This window comes from Hipposideros armiger, unplaced genomic scaffold, assembly GCF_001890085.2.
Source record: "Hipposideros armiger isolate ML-2016 unplaced genomic scaffold, ASM189008v1 scaffold_3, whole genome shotgun sequence".
In the NCBI taxonomy this organism is placed as follows: domain Eukaryota; kingdom Metazoa; phylum Chordata; class Mammalia; order Chiroptera; family Hipposideridae; genus Hipposideros; species Hipposideros armiger.
In genome coordinates, this window is record NW_017731353.1 from 2146336 (window position 1) to 2162731 (window position 16396).

Sequence of the window (16396 nt, forward strand, 5' to 3'; positions counted from 1 at the left end):
AGGGGCGGGGCCCGATCTGGCCTGAAGCTGCCTGCTGGGACCCCTGGGTCAAGATGCCTCTGCTCTCCCAGTTATGTATTCTAAATATAGATTTTTATTTTCCAAGTTTTCGCTAAAATTCCTTCACCCTTTTCCCCTGAATATTGTGGTAATTGTGCTTTTTATTAAAAAAAAACACACAAAAACTTAAGTGTTCAGTAATTTATAGCTCAGAGCATGAAAGTTCCTTCTAATATCTACCTCCCAACGCCTCCCCCACTCCCCTAAGTTTGGTAAAGGTTGTTTCCTATGCATATATTAACAATTATTATCATTTTACAAAAGTGAGATCATGCTAAACTGTTTTGACTTGCTTTTTCACTTCCCATGGCATTACATATGGGGCTACCTCTTTCTCTTTTTACTGTTTGCATAGTATTCCATTCTATGCAGGTACCATGATTGATTTCTTTAGACAGTCCTCTGTGATGAATATTTGGGCTGCTTTCAGTTTATTATTATAAATAATGCAGTAATGAGCACCCAGAACACATATTTTCATGCACTCATATTAGTAACACTGTGGTTAGATGGCTGGAAGTTAAATTGTTGGGTTAAAGAGTATGAAAAGTTAACCTTTTAAAAGGTAATATCCAAATGTTCTCCAAAAACAGTGAGCCAATGATAAACTTCTCCCAGGAAGACAGTCGTGGTTTCCCAAGCCTCCCTCATGGAGGGTATTAAGACTGTTTTTCAACTCTGCTAATCTAATAGGCAGTTGATTTTGCATGTTTAAATTGCTAGTGCAGTAGAGCACCTTTTGTGTGTTTATTGGCCATTAGGGCCTGCCCAAATCTTTTGCTCATTTTGCTATTAAATTGCTCATTAAAAATTTTTTTTTGTTGTTGTTATAAGAGTACTTTGTAGACTAGGAAAATTAGCTTATCATCTGTCTTATGTAGCAAAATATATCTCTCCTATTTATTGCTTTCCTTTGTGGTGTTTTTGCCACTCAATAACAGGATTTTTTCATTTTTACCTGGAGGGTATGACATTCTCAGAAAGGCCTTCCCTAATCCAAGATCATAAAAATGTCCACTTATGTTGGGATTTTATACCAGCATTTGAGTGTTGGGTCCTTCAAGATCATAGCTGGGAGAGCAGAGGGGCATGATGGTGGGGAGCCCAGACCAGCCTGGTTCTCCCCAAACTCCCCCTGGGGCCCAGAAGCTGCTATTCCCCCCTCCCCCCAGGTGGCCTGGCTCACAACAGCCTGTGGCCCCGCTGTGTCTTGCAGACAGTTCCAGAATGCAGAGAGCCACTTCTCAATGGCCATCCAGCACAATCCCCAGAGGGCCCAGTACTACGTGCACCGTGCCAGGTGCCGGCAGCTCATGCAGAACATTTTTGGGGCCCGCCAGGACATTGTCACTGCCCTGCTCCTCAACCCTAACCAACCAAAGGTGGGTTCCTGCTGGGCCAGCAGGGCGGGCTCCAGAGTCAATACCCCTGGCCACCTAAAGATACTCCCTGTCCATAAAAGGAGTTTGGTTTCCTAGCAAATAATAAGAGCAGCTTGTGCTGGAGTATTTACTATGAGCCAGCTACTGTCCTAAGCACTTCAGCTTGCATCACTCTGTCTAATCCTCTTCAGCACCCTACAAGACAGGTAACATTATTATAACCCCCCAATTTACAGACGAAGGGGGTACGGCTCAGATAAGCCAGCTCCTTTGCCCCAGGTCACACAGCTTAGAGGTCAGACCCTCATCTTTCTGGCTTCAGAACCCATGGCTAGACTCACCATCGGGGCTCCCTCTCTGAATAGTTCCTTTCTCGTAATCTCCTGATAGTTCTGAAGCAAAAGGGTCCAGTCCTTTAAAACCAACAATTTGTAAGCCCTTCCCTCTTCAGCCCTGAGAAGGGACTCTGCAAGGGCAGGGCAGACCATACCATCTGCCCCCCCGTCCTGGCTCACACCTGGCTCTGGTTGCCCCCTTTCCTGGCAGCTGCTCCCGCTGATAACCAGCCTCTTCCCGGGCATGTCAATGGAGAAGGTGCTTAGCAGCCAGGTGGCTTACCTGGCCAGGTCGCAGCTGAGTCGAGTAATGGAAAAGAGCCTGCAGAACAGCATCCCTCGAGGCATCGTGGGGTAAGCTCCTCGAGCAGGGGCCTCAGGGCAAGAGTGGGAATGGCTGGGGCTCAAGGCTCCTCTGGTCCCAGCTGCCTCCTCAGGCCACTGTCCAGTCCTGGGGATGGTGGGGTGAGTCAGGGAGACCTACCCTGCGCTCTGGGCCATGGCTTGACAGGCAGCTTAGGAAGCGGGAACTGGAGCGCCAGAAAGCCCAGGCCCTGCACCGTTCCTGGAAGCTGGAACAGCCTTTGTTCGAGACCTCAGAGAAGCTGGACACCAATCCCCAGACCCAGCAGGCAGAGCCAGAACACCCAGAGGAGGCCAAGGGCCCTGGGGAGGAGGTGAGTGCAGCACACGCTGAAGCCTGGGGTCTTGAGGTCTGGGCGGAGTGTACCCTGAGCCAGGGCCTTCTAGGCCTGGCTCTACCACCGCTCAGCTTTGTGACTTGGGCTAGGAACATCTTGCTGTGAGATGGGGATGGTACCAGTAAGGGGCACATGAGGATGTGGGCCCCTCACAGAGAGGCCTTCCCAAACCTTGCCCACCCTCACCTTCATAAATGCTGCTGTGTGCACTGGCCACTTGGGCCAGGATTTTCTTAATTCATAAATTCATTTCTGAAAACTTTTATTGAGTGTAACATATAGAAAAGGACACAAATCATACATGAACTGTTTGATGAATTTTCACAAACTGAATACGCCCATGACACCATTACCCAGATCAAGAAAGAACACACTCCCAGCTCCCCAGAAAGCCCTGGTGCCCCTTCTAGGCCCTTCCCTCAGCCCAGCCCACCCCACAAGGCTGTTCTGATTGCTGACACTGCAGAGGGATGTGCCTGTTGTTCAGGGGACAGAGCTGGTGTGACCTCTTGTCTCTGCTCCTTTCATTTCCATCCTGTGACTATCCTACAATTTATCCACTCTGCTGCTGATGGACGGCATGTAAATTTGTGTTCAAAGGACACTTTCCACAACTCAGGAAGATGGATACCAGCATCCTTTGCCGTAAATAGAAAAGGCTAACTGGACATTTTTCTACTTCACAGTAGAATACAAAAATACAGACCGTCAGGATCCCCTGAAGTCACTGTGAGCTGGCTTCTGTGCGTTAGCATTAGCGCTGTTAGCGCTTTGCAGCTCTGCCGGTCCCCACTTCCCCATCTGGTCCCCACCTCCTTCCCCAAGTTCTCCACTGCCCTCAGGTGTAAATGGGCCAGAGGAGAGGAGCAGCCGAGAGCCTGGCTTTGGAGTCCGCGGATCCGGATTCAAGCCCAGCTTCTCAGCTTAGCTGAGTGCCCTGGGCAAGCTGCTTAGGCGCTCAGAGCCTTGATTTCTTGGTCCATGAAATGGTAATAGCACTAGCTCTCTTCCAGACATGTGGGGATGAAATGGGATAAGGCATGTAAAGCACGGAAAAGCTCCTCCAGTCCTTGCTAGCCATGCCCTAGGATACAGCACTTTATGGTTTACACAAGCCTGTCCCACACCTGACTAATTTAGATTTTGCAAATGGGGAAACTGAGGCCCATGCAGCCTCTTGAACACTGCCTTTCTTACAGCAGCATGCCTGTCTAGGCTGGCCACCCCCCTCCCGTCCAGTCTTAGCCTCTCGATGTCCCACGCAGCCCTAACCTGGGACCCTTGATAAGAGCTAAGTCCGGAGAACAGCCACTGCAGGTCCCAAGGCCTGCTGGCCTTCCAGAGCTACAGCCACTGGCCCAGGGCCTTGTGCAACCTGACTGCCCAGCCTGTCTCCTGCCCTAGGAGAAGCCGGAGCCCACTCCCAGCAAGGTGAGGTCCCTGTCCGACGGCTACCTCGACCAGACCTCTTCAGGCTCCATCTTGGGCTGTAAGTCTGCGGTGTTCCTGCCAGGCTTGAGTGAGCCAAAGCAGCTGAGTGGGCAAAGGTCAGGGGTCAGAACCTCCCTGGCCTGGGTATGAATGTGGGTTCTGCTGTGTGACTCTGAAATGGGAGTATAATCCCAACTTTACACGGCGTGTGCTGAGCCCTCGGTGAGGTGATGGCCAGCAAAGGGACTGGGACGCCAGCTCTCACTACAAGGCTCTTCATAGTTGCTGCCTCACTCCCCTCTCAGGCCCTGTTTTCTCTCTGCCGCCTTGGCCTCTCCCTGAAAGAAGCCCACAAACCTTATGTATGTCCAAGGGCCTTTTACCCCCAATTCTGCTAGGCACCAGCATGGAAGGGACAAAAGTGAAACACCCAGGAATGCTGCTCCAAACAGTGTCCCCAGGGCAGGTGTGAGCAGTCCAGGGTAGGGATGAAAGTAGTGGCAGCCAGCCGCATCCTCCCATTCAGTACAATTCAACCAGTGCATCGAGTCCCAGGGCCGGGCCTCTGCCACACGCTGGTTACAGGCATGAACGGCCCTGTTTCTGCCCCAGGGAGCTCTTGGTCCTGAAGGTAAGAAGGCATGCAGGTAAACAGATAACCAGGAAAGTGTAGACATACAGTGGAGGGCTGTGGGTGCATTTAGCCCCTTTGGGGGGTCCGAGAGGGTTTCCAGGACCTGAAGGAAGAGTAGGGGTTAGTCATACGAGGGAGGGGTGGAGCAGGGGCCCCAGGGCCCTGCAGGCTATTGGTTGTGGCTGGAACGCAGAGGGCAAGGGGCAGCCAGCAGAGTCGAGGCCAGAGCTGGGCAAGTGGGACCCTCAGGATCTCCCCCTTAACATATAGCCCTGGCCCACCTACAGGGTTCAGGTTGCTGAGGAGGGTTGGGCTGGCGTGATCTGGCAGGCCCTCCCCTTGGCCATGCAAGGCCTCTGGGATACAGGCAAGAATGAGGCCTAGCAGCCTCCTTTTCCTGGAGCTGCCTAGGGAAGGCGGCCTGATGGGTGCTCTTGGCACACCCTCCCCAGTCAGGACCCCGTCAACCTCAGAGACAGAGATGTCCACTATGTGCCAGGAATACAGAAGCAGCTCGGCCACCACTGTGGCATTCTCCGATTCCTCACTGCTGAAGACTCAATCCTCAGACTTAGAAAACAAGGAAGACCTAAGCGTGGGCCGGAGCCCCAGAAAAACCAAGGCTGCCCAGGACCAGAGCCAGAGACCCAGCAAGACCAAGGCCACCCAAGGCCCAAGGTCAAAGCCCAACAAGACCAAGGCCACCCAAGGCCCAAGGCAGAGGCTCAGAAAGGCCAAGGTTGCTCATGGCCGGAGCTGGGGACCCAGCAAGGCTGCTGCTACTCAGGGCCAGAGCTGGGGACTGATCCAAAGTTCCAGCAAGACCAAGACTTTCTATGACCCAGGTGGGAGCCCCAGCAACACTGAGGCTACCCAGAGCACAAGTGTAGGTAGGTTCCAGCAAGACTGAGGTCCCCAAAGGCCTGAGGCAGAACCCCAGCCCCAGCAGTTACACTGCTCTCTGAAGGGGCCACTGAGCCCCTCCCTCATGTCTTGCTGGGGATGGGAGATATTCTACCCTTGTACACACCGGCTCCCAGCAATTAGAAACCTCGGCCAACATTCCTCTGGTCCCATGGCTAAGTTTATTGTATCTGTTCTCCTCTTTTACAAAATTAAAAACCAACAACCAGGCCCAAGTGGCAGCTTGAGTCCGTCCATTCATGGAGACTGAGAAGTCTCATTTGGCTTTCCAACACTGGGAGGGACATAGGGCGTGGGATGGAGGGTTGAGGTATGGTGCCTCCTTGGCAAGGAGCCAAGGTAAAAAGACCAAGGAGGGAGGGAGCAGCCACGAGCCATCGTCCCTGAGTTACAATTCACATTTGAAGAAGGCTCAGGCTGGAGGGCGAGGTCAAGGCTCACTGAAGTTCTGGGGTGACCAGCCGTTTCCCCTGAGGAAGGAAGCAAAGGCCAAGATGCCCTAAGATCAGTTAAGAGGCCGGGGCCCGCCCTGGCCCTCTGTCCCATGGCCTAGCCAACACTCCTCATCTTCGATGTGTGCTCTGGGTCCCACTCTCCAGGAGGCTTGGGACAAGGATCCCTCTGGCAGAGGCCCCAGGGCTTTCCTGCATGGCCTGACCAGGTGTAGGAGGTAGATGCCACCTGGACAGTCAGAGGAAGAAGGCAATACGGGAAGCCACAGTCTTGCAGCCATTGGAGGAAAAGAGCTGCTCATCCTCCGGGAAGTAGGTGGTGCTGTCCAGCACAGCCTGGATGACCTCATCCCTTGGCTCCAGGCCCAGCTGGGCCAGCTCGTTGAGCACGCAGTGCCGCACATGGTGCCGCTGGAGCGGTAGGAAGGGAACCAGGGCATCCAGAAGATGCTCTTCCATGATGCCCGAGCGCCAGAAACCATCTGCAGAAAGAGGCAATGGAGAGAAGAGGCTGTGCATCACAGAAGCTGGGCCTCTGCCCCCAAAGGCCAGTGCAGATGCATTGCTGGTCTTAACCCTCTTAGTCACCTTCCAGGAGAAGGGCTCGGAGAGGCTGTATGACAGCTAGGAGCACCAAAGCTTGGGCTGGGAAGTACCAGGTCAGTGGATCTGGGTGTGAAGCCCCAGCCTGCTGAAGCCACCCCAGGGTGGGGCTCCTGAGCCAAACTCACGCTGTGGGTTGTCCAGCACAGCCCGGGAGATGACTGGTTCTAGCTCCAGTAGGTGGATCTCCTCGCGTTCCCGGTGGCTGCGCCACGCTTCCAGTGCCACCTGGTTGATCTGCTCGCCACCAGTGTTGCTAAAACCATGTGGACCCGGGCCGAGACTCAGACAGACAGTGGGAAGTAGGATTTGGCCCTCGCTTCCCACGTGCCACCTAACAGACCCTGAGCCTAGGGGCCCAGCTCAGTGCTAGCAGGGGCCCAACCCACTGGCAACACTCCACAGGAACCATTTCCCCACTCCAGAGCTTGTGTCCCCATCCATGACCCCTGGAAATGCACTGGTAGGTGCCATGCACTTTATAATTTACAATTTTGGGTCCCTTAACTAACTTTCCCTCACCCAACTTCTAGGATGACAGTGGGGCATTGATAATGCTGTTCAGAAGAGGATATGGGAGCTCAGAGAGGTAAAGTAATTTGCCTGAGGAAACAGCAAGGACTCTTAGAGGTGGGATTAGAACCCTAGTCCTGTTTTTCCCAGGCCTGTGTCCCAAGAGGGAAAAATCTTGACCCAGCAGGGCTTCTGCAAAGAAACGATGAGGATCCGAAAGACTGAGCCCAGAATGAACTCTGAGATTGTCAAAGGGGAAGCCAGCCACCTTGAATGACAGTGGCACCAGTGAGACTGTGGGAGGCTTTAGGAAAGCCCGATTGGGCCCAGGGGGACCACAGGCTAAGACTGGATTGCTGAGACCTCTGACAAATGTCCCTGCACTATGCCCGCTGCACAGCTGGGCCTCACCTGATGAAGATGAAGATGGCTTTGCGATAGTTGGTCCCATACACGACCCAGGAGGAGCCCAGGAAAGGTCGCAGGACCTCCATCAGGCCTGGGGCCAGCTTGTCCACTTCATCAAAGAGGAAGAGGGAGCGCCCGCAAACGGTGAGGTTCCCCTGGACCCAGCTCTTAAGATCCTTCTGCAGGAGGGAGGCAGGAGTCTGCGGGGTACTGGAGATACTCTCCCAGCCCCAGACTTCCTCCCAAGGCAAGAATTCATCCCCTTCCCAGGAAGATATGGTCTCACAAAGAGCACCAATCCCTTAATGGGACTGAGGGTAAAACTGGCCCTGAGAGGGGCAGACACTTATCCAAGATCACACAGCAGGTCAGCAAAAGAACAGGGACTCAAACCCAGGCCTGGCACCTGCCTGTCCAGGGCTCCTTCCCTGACACCTACTGCTTTCTAGAAAAGGAGAAAGGCTCCTGCCTGCTCCATGAACTTTCTCAGCAGTGCTGACAGCTGAAAAGGATCAGCCTGGAAAGCACCTTGCAATCAACAACAATAAGAGCAGTAAGAGCTGATATTTACTGAGTACTTACTCTGAGCCTCAAATTGCGGCTAAGTGCTTCACAGAGAAAGGATAATGCGGACTCTCTGGCAAAGGTAAGTGCTCAATAAATAATACCTGCAATTATATGAGCCCATGTCCCTCACCTGGCAGGTAGGTACCATTACTGTCCCCCAACCCCAGAAATTAAAGCGAGAACTCTTTGCCAGGTAAAATGGCACCATCTCAGCCTCTGTTCAGGATGGGTTCTGAGGGCTGAGGCTCCAACTGACTGTGTGGCCTGAAGCAAGTGAATCCCCCTCTCTGGGCTTCAGACTCACTCCCTAGGGTATGGCACCCCGTGATGCAGGCAATTGATGGTCCAGGATGCAACCAGCCTACCTTGTAGCGCTCCATGTGGCTGGGGTGGGGAAAGTGGATGACAGGGGAATAGTGGTGCACATGGGGGCTGCGCAGGCCACCCCGGAAGAGGTAGTGCGCCAGCAGGGAGCTGACATAGGACTTGCCAGTGCCTGTCCAGCCGTGCAGGGAGAGGACCAGCGGCTTGGTGGGGGCCGGGTCCTGCACGAAGGCCTTCAGTGCCTTCACCACCAGCGCTCTGGCCAAGTGCTGGCCCGCCAGGTGCTGGGCCAGGTCACATTCCAGACCTAGGGCCACAAGAAGGACAGCGTCAGAGCTGAAGATACACCCCACCACGGAAGAGGTTCAAGGGCAAAGTGATGTCTGGAACCTGGTCTCGGGATCCCTGTGGTCTGGGGCATTTTTATAAAATGTCTGTGGAAATAAGAGTGGGGCCCAGGTCTCCAGCTGCGGGAGTCGCCTTCAGGCCCTGAGGCCTGATTCAGCACGGCAGCGCCCACACCAGGCCGCCCCCTGAATTGCGCTCAGCCCTAAGTGCGTGCGAGCTGCCCCAGACCCCACTGCACATCCTCAAGGCAGGCTTCTCCCTTGACAGCCGGCCCACTGTGGAGGCCTAAACCCTCCCGCCAAGGCCCCGCTGTCAAAAGCTTTGCCTGGATCCCAAACAGGCATCCTTAAACCCTCGCCCCAGACTCTCAGGGTCCCTCAACGCCAGGCCCACTTCTGGCCCTGGCCGTATGGAAGTCTGGGGGTTCTGCCCCTCGGTTCTACCCTCCAGGTCCAGCCCCGGCGCAACGCCAGAGTCCGTGGGTTCCTTGGTGGATGACACCTCCGCTGCGGGCTCCCGCGGCTCCTCACCCTGGAAGTCGGGCCGGAAGTCACATTCGCAGAAGGTGCCGAAGTTGCAGCGCAGTGAAGTTAGGTCCCAGGCGGCGGCGGCTGCCGAGACCAACCCGAGCAGCCCGAGGAGGAGCGAGCGCCAGGGCCGGCAGCCACGCGTGGCAGCAGCCATCCGGGTAAGGCCCGAGCGGGGTCTGGAGCGTCCAACCGCCTCTCCCGAGAACTACAGCTCCCGGCGTGCATCGCTCCTCGGGAACCACCTCCCGTGGCCTACAACTCCCGGCTCCCCTCTTGTCCCTTTCAAAGGCCCGCCCCGTCATCCCGCAGCAGGACGGGAACGTGGCCTCCAGGGGGAGCCCGCGAACTGTCCAATCCAGGGCGGGCCGCGTTTCCATGGTCACGGTAACTAGGGGACCGTCATAGTAGCTCCGAAAGAATAATAAAGGATTATAACCACAGGATGACGTAACAACTGTAGCAAAAACTTGTGCGGCACCTTATACCATGAAAAGTACCTTTTTTATGCTCTTTTTTCTTTAATAAAAGCGTGCTCACTCATAGCTTTTGATAAGACCCTACTGTGTGCCATTAGTTTTAGGTGCCTTAGATATCTTATAATAGGATAAAAGTACCTGTCATACAGAGAAATGGTGATATTCCAGTGAGGTACAGGCACATAAAGTGTTTTGGCTCAAAGTAATCAATAAATGATCATTGATAATACATTAGACATAAAACATGGTGGTCCATTACCTAGCAGCTACTATGTACTAAATGATTTAACGGCAATCCTAAGAGAGCAATTGTTATTGTCCCATTTTATTGAAGTGGAAATTGGGACCCAAGGGGTTAAGCCTCATATCCAAGGTTACCCAGCTAGTAAACAATAGAACTGAACCCAAGTCTGGCTGCCACCAAAGATCTAATGCACTATGTTACTCAGCCTCTCTTAGTGAAAGGATTCAGAAGGCAAAGGACCCCAGACGTTTCAAATTCAGTGAACGGGCTCCCCAGGCCTCCAGCTTGGCCTGGAATCGTGTTGCTCCACCTTGCCTACCTCTCTCACCTACGGAATCAAGACAACGGCCTTTATACCCCTTTTCAAAGATTCCCTGCCCCCCCCACCCCACCCCCCACACACACACACGACTTCAGGCTCTGGTCAAAGCCCAAAAATAAATGAGTAGTTCCCACTACTGAGGAGAGAGAAGGAAAGAACTCCAGCTCAGAATGCCCAGGTTCCAGACTTCCTCATTCTGCTGCTGTGACTCCCCCACCCCAGTTTTCAGTTTTCCAGAGGGAAGTGGAATCCTAGAGGTCAAAAGCCCTTTCATCCCAAATATCTGGGATCCTTGGCTGTGAGTTTGTAGGAATTTGCTGTGGCTTCCCGGGGCAGGGGATGGGGCAGAGTGGGGCAGGCCAGTGTTTCTCTCTCTAGTTGGAATTGGCTGTTTCCATCCCCCACTGGCTGTGAGCTCCTCCAGGACAGGGACTGGGTTTTTGTATTGGCTGTACAATCTGGAATGTTCCAGGTGCTAAATAAGTATTTGTTGAATGAGTTTTTCCACCTTTCACCTGAGAAAAGATGCTTCCTTCCCCCAACCAGAGCCCCTGCGAGACAGAAGAAAGTCATAAAAGTTTATTATATGAAAGAAAGAGCATGGCTCTGTACATCTATTTACAGAACAGACAGACTTATTTACAGCCAGATGGAGGCCTTGGTGTCGGCGGGGAGTAGATGCCTGAAGAAGACTGAGGAGACATGAGGAGCCTCCCATGGCTCGAACACAGTGCACCTCAGCAGGGAGGGGAGACGCAGAAGCTGGAGGGAGGAACAGGGGTTCCAGTTCTCCCTGAAGGGAGACTTGGTGAGCATGTAGCAGGTGAGACGAGGCCCAGAGTCCACACAGGACCCTGGAGGGGCAAGGGAGATCCTGGCGTTGAGCCCAGAACATTCTTGGGCTGATCACAGTGTCCCTGGGGTGCTCTGGGGAAAGGTCTGTGCCCCTCTGTCCCCATTGCTGCCTGCAGCGCAGAGGGGAGTGGTCCGTGGGGGTCACAGCTCGCTGGAGCGAATGGCAGGTTCCAGTTTGTGGGACAGGGCGGTGAGAACCTTGTCGAACTTCTCGTAGCGCCGGGCCTGGCTGCTGCTGGCACCTTGGCTGCCCCAGAGGAGGCGCATCTGGAACTCAGTGCTGAACACCTCCAGGAGCTCGGGCTGGGCCTGAAACCCTGCAGGGCGGGGCACAGGGTCCAACATCCAGCTGGGGAGGCTGGGGCTCGTGCCCCTGAGCCCCCACATCCCTCAGGCCCCACTCCAAGGGGTACCTCCCCCCAGCTCTGCCAGGCATTTGACAGGGTTGTTGATGGATAGGACCACCCAGTTTAGCACCTAGTCTTTGCGCTACTATTCACAACACATAATTATAAATGACTAGAAGATTAAAATGTTAATTTGGGGGGATCTTGAGTGATTTTTCTTTTTCTTTTTGTATTTTTATGTAAGCTTAAATTTTTTCCTAAGAAACATATACATTTCGAAGGTCAATGCAAAAAAATTTTTTTTCTTTCTGAAAAAGAAAGTCAGGAAAGACACACCAGAATGCTCATAGCATTCACCTCCAGGTCACTGTGGGTGATTTTTTTTTTTTTTAATAGCTGAGCCATCCTGCCATCTGTTGGCAGCTCAGCAGCAGCTCAGCTCGGGCCAGGGATCGAACCGTTTGTTGCTCAGAGCTCATACTCTTGAGTGCATTCTTAACCAACTGAGCCACTTGGCCGGCCCTTGATTTTTTAAATCTTGTCTTTACTCAGCTATAACTTCTGATTTGTCTACAGTAAACTTTTATGACTTAAATAATGTCTAAAGCAGTAAAAGATGGATTGTTTGAAGCCATTTCTCTCTGCTCCTTTCAAGAGAGGGAGTGCTACCTGTCGACTAGACTGAGAGCTCCTGGAAGGCAGGGCAGGTCTATCTCAGCCCCAGGGTCCCAGGCCAAGCCCTTTGCAAACAACTTGTAAAGTAGACCTGTTAGGATGTCCACTTCACAGATGAGAAAACTGAGGTTCAGAGAAGATAAAATACACAGCTATACTGCTTTTTGAATTATCTCTGTGTCCACCTGGTGTCTGCCACTAACAATCGCTTGTTGAACTGATGAGTGAGGAAGAAAATGGATCAGAAAAATGAGTCAAGAAGACAGGGCAGGAAAGGGGTGGAGATATGGGAATAGACATGTGGAGGAAAGGGGAGAGCAAGGTATGTGGGAGGGAGGCCCAGGCCCATGGGACCAATGACCATCTTGCTCCCCACGTACAATCAATAACTCACCCTGAAGCTTGACCTCAGCATTGGTGTGGTACAGGCCTCCGTGGTGTGCCACCATGCGGGCAGCCTCCAGGTGAGCCAGCACCACCTCCACGCCATGCTCCGTGCTGCCCCAAGGTTCGGGGCCCTCAGCCGGGGCCGTGTCACACTCCAGGAGAGTGATGAGGGGCAGTACATGAGGAAATGTGGTGTTGCTCAGTGGGGGGCCTTCTGCAGGGAGGGAGACAGCAGACGCTTAGAGAACCTGGAGGGCCCCCTTGTCTACTGCAGTCCCAGAAACTGAGATGCTGGAGGGGAGAGGGCTTCCCTAGGTCCCAGAAAACCCCCAGGGCTCCTGATTCCTGGGATAGACCCTCCCTTTCAGCTGAACCCAAAGCAGCCTTGGCCTAGCCCGAAAGGCCAAGCCTGGACCTGGGCATGGCTTACACAGCTGCCAGGTACAGAGTGAGTACAAGGAGAATGGCTTGCATGGAGCTCAGTCAAGCTCTCATCATCCACACCGGGGAAGTCTTTGCTGCTCCAGAGAGGGTTGGAACCTGTGCAAGGTCACACAGCAAGGTAGGGGAGGTACCTGTGCCCTCGTTGAGGCTCTTGAGAAATGGCTTGAGCTTCTTCTCATAGAGGATGGCACCCTCTGTGTGTCGCTGCCGCAGGGTCATCCATGTCTGCTCCAGCCGGGCAATCTGGGGAGACCAGACTGTGAGCAACCAGCCAGGAAAGGGGCCAGCAGGAGCCACAGGCCACCTTGCTGAGTCGACACCCAGGTGTGGGGTAATAATTATTATGGTCACCATGCATGTATCAGAGACATTGCTGACTGACTGCTTTTCAAACATCTCTCATGAAGCCCTCACAACAACCCATTTTACAGATGAAGAAACTAAGGCTCAGAGAGGGGAATGACTTACCCAAAGTCATTCCCAAAATAAGCGGCAGAGATGGGAGTTGAACCACTGACTTTGGGACTCTGTGGTTACTATTTACTAGGCATAGGAAAGGAAGTGTAGTGTGGGTGAGGTTTGGGCTCTGAAATTAGATCTAGTTCTAATCCCAACTTTTTCAGCCTCTGACTGTGTGACCTTAGGCAAGTACAGCTCTCTGCCTCAATTTCTCTATAAGTAAAACAGGGACAATAAAGACATTTACCTCATAAGATTGTTTTGAAGAACCAGTGCTTGCAAAGTACTTAGTGTATCACTTAGCATACAGTAAGCGTTCACTAAATGATAGCCATTTTATATTTATTCTTTATACTCCTATAATACTCATTCGCTTTGCAGGTAGGGAAACTGAGGCCCAAGAGGAAAGACTTGGTCTCAGAGCAGGTCAGCACTTAGAGAACTCAGCTCTTCTAGTTGCCCTTTCACCAATGCTGCTGAGAAAGTCACAGAGTTCTTCCTGAACCAGCACATAGCTATCCCAAAGGAACGCATCCCAGGGCTCTTCTGTACGGAGTCTACGTGATGCCCTGCCCGGCGTGTGCCCCTCAGTACCTGGGCCATATCCAGGGCGCTCATGACCGCAGCAAAGCTAAACATGTTGCCCATGGTCCCCCGAAGCTCGGCTGCCAGTTGAATGGTCTTGTGCAGAAGCGCTGCCCGCTCCTCAGCAGAACCGGTGCAGCCCAGGATGTCCACGGACAGCATGATGGACATGGTATGGAACCTGTCAGAGAGGCCAGGTCTGAGGGGTGGGGCCAAGGACCCAGAATAGGGGGGAGGGGCCCTGCGCTGCCCTGTGGTTTGGCACGGAGGGGTGGAGAGCAGAGCGGAACTGTGATATTGTAAAGGGTTAATGAGATTAGGGAAAGCGACCAGAGTAAGGGAAAGCAGATTAGTCAATATAAATAAGGGGTGGGGCCTTGAGCGCCAGGCTTGTGAACGGTCAGAGGAATTCAGAAAAAGCAGCAGAGCTGATGGGCGGGGCCAAGGCTCATGCACTGTGATTAGTCAAGAGGATGCCAAGGTACGAGTGCAGAGATGGACTCAAGTTTTGGGAAACCAGAATTGCATGTAGCAGGATCACAAGTTGCGATTGGTCAATAGGACAGGGGGCGTGGCCAGGACTCCTGGGAGCCGCGGCCAGGGTCCCTGGGAGACTGACTGGCCAGCCGGCCACAGCAAAAGAACAGCGAGGTAGCCCGGGGGTTCCCCGCGAGTCTCTTTGCGCCAATGCTTGCCTTACCTTTCCAGCAGGTCTTGTCGTAGCTGCCGGCCATGGGGGAGGGTGAGCAGCTCTGTGCCCCAGCGGACTCCCATTAGGGTCTGCATCTCCTTAGTAACGCCCAGTATCCTAGCAACCTGCAAGGACGCCCAGAGGGCTGATTAATTTCCTGTCGTGGCTGACCCAAGCCATCTGGGAGCCAGAGAACTTTACCTAGGAGGGCAGCCCGGCTGGGAGGCCGGGTTTGAATTCCAGCTCTCCTGCTAACCCTCTGACATGGAGCAAATGAGCTTAATTTTCCTCATTTGTAAAATGGGGGATAAATGTAAAAATGCCCAGAGGTGTGTGACAGGCTAAATATTCAGTTAAGGTTAAGTACCAGGACTACCTTATTCCAGAAGGCAAGCCTAAGTCCCAGAGAGAGAAAGGGCTTGTCCAAGGTCACACACCGGGCCTAGAACCCAGGGCTGCTCCCTTTACGCCTTAGTGCTCTTCACAGAGCAACATCTCTGCAACTGGCTCTTTTCTTGATTTCTGAGTTCGGAGACCAGTGCGACCAAGTAATCAGTGCCCTCCAAACTTCAGAGGGAAAAAGTGAGGGGTCTTCAGATGGGTAGAGATTCATTCAAAACAAACACCCGGGGCGTTGACAATTAATGGGCCCAGGTAATGAGTTTTGCTTATTTTGTCCACCAGGGGGTGTGGGGGCGGGGAGTCGGGTCTTTTTCCATTCCCTGGACCAGGCTCAAAAAGTGCCCCAGGAAGCCAGGCACCACTGGGTTTCAGGACTGCCCAGTTCCAGTGCCAAACTGACAGCTGGAGGAAGCAAGAATATCTTGGTTTTTACTTTTTTAAAAGGAGAAAATGGAGGCCCAGAGAGGCAAAGTGATCAGCCCAGTCACGCAGCAAGTAAAGGGCAGCCATGAAGCCAGAATCTAGGCCCACTGGCTATACTTGGAGAATTTAGGGACCAGCTCTTCACCACCCTGATCCCTGTTCCCTGGATTTTGCACCCAGTGTGCACCCAGCACCTACCAGGCAGTCAACCTTGGTGACATGCCGGGCCAGCGTCCGGGCATCCACTTCTGCCAGCAGCTCCTTGACCTTGCGCAGGAGGCCCACTTCCAGTGGCCGGTTATCCTTGGGAATCAGTAGTGACTGGAAGGTGACTGGGTTGAAGGAAGAGGTGGATTCCACAATGGGGACTGTGAAGGCCTTGCCCCAGTCCCCATCAGGGGCTCCATTTTCTGACAGTTCCTTTAGCCTTTCCCCATAGCTCTTGGCCTGCCGGCTGGAGGCCTCAGATGCTGCCCACTCACGGCTGCCATGGACGGGAGGCTGGAGCTGGCAGTAATGGCCAGAATCCGGGTCACTGTAGCTGCTGAGCGATGGTGATGGGGAGGCCTTGCAGAGGGTGTGGGAGGGGCTGGCATAAGAGCCCTTGTCCGACTCCCCAGGGGCCTTGGGGGCACTTCCAGGACACAACTGGGGTTCACTGGAGCGGCGGGTGACAGGGGAGGTGGGCAGCGTTGTGGCTGAGGGCGCTGCAGGGGTGGCGTGAACACGGGTCACTGCAGGGAGATTGAGGGAGAGGATTGGTTACCATGGCTCCCACCCAGGGAGGTTCCCCTACCCCCTTCCCAAAGGACAGGTTCCATGCACCCTACAGATGACAACCCTGCCTCCCCACACCCAAGCCAAGCCCAGCAGA

General features: G+C 53.5%; 3 protein-coding genes across 10 annotated transcripts in view; 1 reads left to right on the forward strand and 2 right to left on the reverse strand.

The window, feature by feature from the left end:
- The window catches only part of LOC109379778 (tetratricopeptide repeat protein 16-like), an 8261-nt gene extending 2579 nt beyond the window's left edge, over window positions 1-5682 (forward strand). Inside the window, exons 4-8 of the mRNA XM_019636683.1 lie at window positions 1277-1442; window positions 1989-2131; window positions 2289-2454; window positions 3883-3967; window positions 4996-5682. Of these exons, the coding sequence (XP_019492228.1) occupies window positions 1277-1442; window positions 1989-2131; window positions 2289-2454; window positions 3883-3967; window positions 4996-5453 (1018 nt within the window). The 3' untranslated portion in view covers window positions 5454-5682. The remainder of the gene's footprint in view (window positions 1-1276; window positions 1443-1988; window positions 2132-2288; window positions 2455-3882; window positions 3968-4995) is intronic.
- Window positions 5610-9583, reverse strand: TOR2A (torsin family 2 member A). 3 transcript variants are annotated; one of them, XM_019636696.1, is made up of 5 exons: window positions 9213-9563; window positions 8376-8641; window positions 7447-7622; window positions 6651-6778; window positions 5610-6401 (listed from the first exon to the last, which is right to left on the reverse strand). In XM_019636696.1, exons 1-5 carry the CDS (start codon window positions 9364-9366, stop codon window positions 6157-6159), a joined length of 969 nt encoding a protein of 322 aa, XP_019492241.1. In that variant the 5' UTR covers window positions 9367-9563; the 3' UTR covers window positions 5610-6156. The 3 variants fall into 3 exon arrangements, with proteins under 3 accessions (XP_019492241.1, XP_019492250.1, XP_019492260.1); XM_019636705.1 differs by lacking the exon at window positions 9213-9563 and adding an exon at window positions 9126-9188; XM_019636715.1 differs by lacking the exon at window positions 6651-6778 and having other exon boundaries at window positions 6266-6401; window positions 9213-9583.
- A 1235-nt stretch (window positions 9584-10818) lies between these two features.
- SH2D3C (SH2 domain containing 3C) overlaps window positions 10819-16396 on the reverse strand; it is a 31778-nt gene continuing 26200 nt past the window's right edge. For 5 of the 6 annotated variants that reach the window (XM_019636744.1, XM_019636751.1, XM_019636786.1 and 2 more), the window contains 6 exons: window positions 15721-16256; window positions 14707-14822; window positions 14016-14187; window positions 13094-13205; window positions 12526-12732; window positions 10819-11426 (listed from right to left, as the gene is read on the reverse strand). In XM_019636744.1, the coding sequence (XP_019492289.1) occupies window positions 11251-11426; window positions 12526-12732; window positions 13094-13205; window positions 14016-14187; window positions 14707-14822; window positions 15721-16256 (1319 nt within the window). In that variant the 3' untranslated portion in view covers window positions 10819-11250. The remainder of the gene's footprint in view (window positions 11427-12525; window positions 12733-13093; window positions 13206-14015; window positions 14188-14706; window positions 14823-15720; window positions 16257-16396) is intronic. The other variant, XM_019636761.1, reaches the window with a different exon arrangement.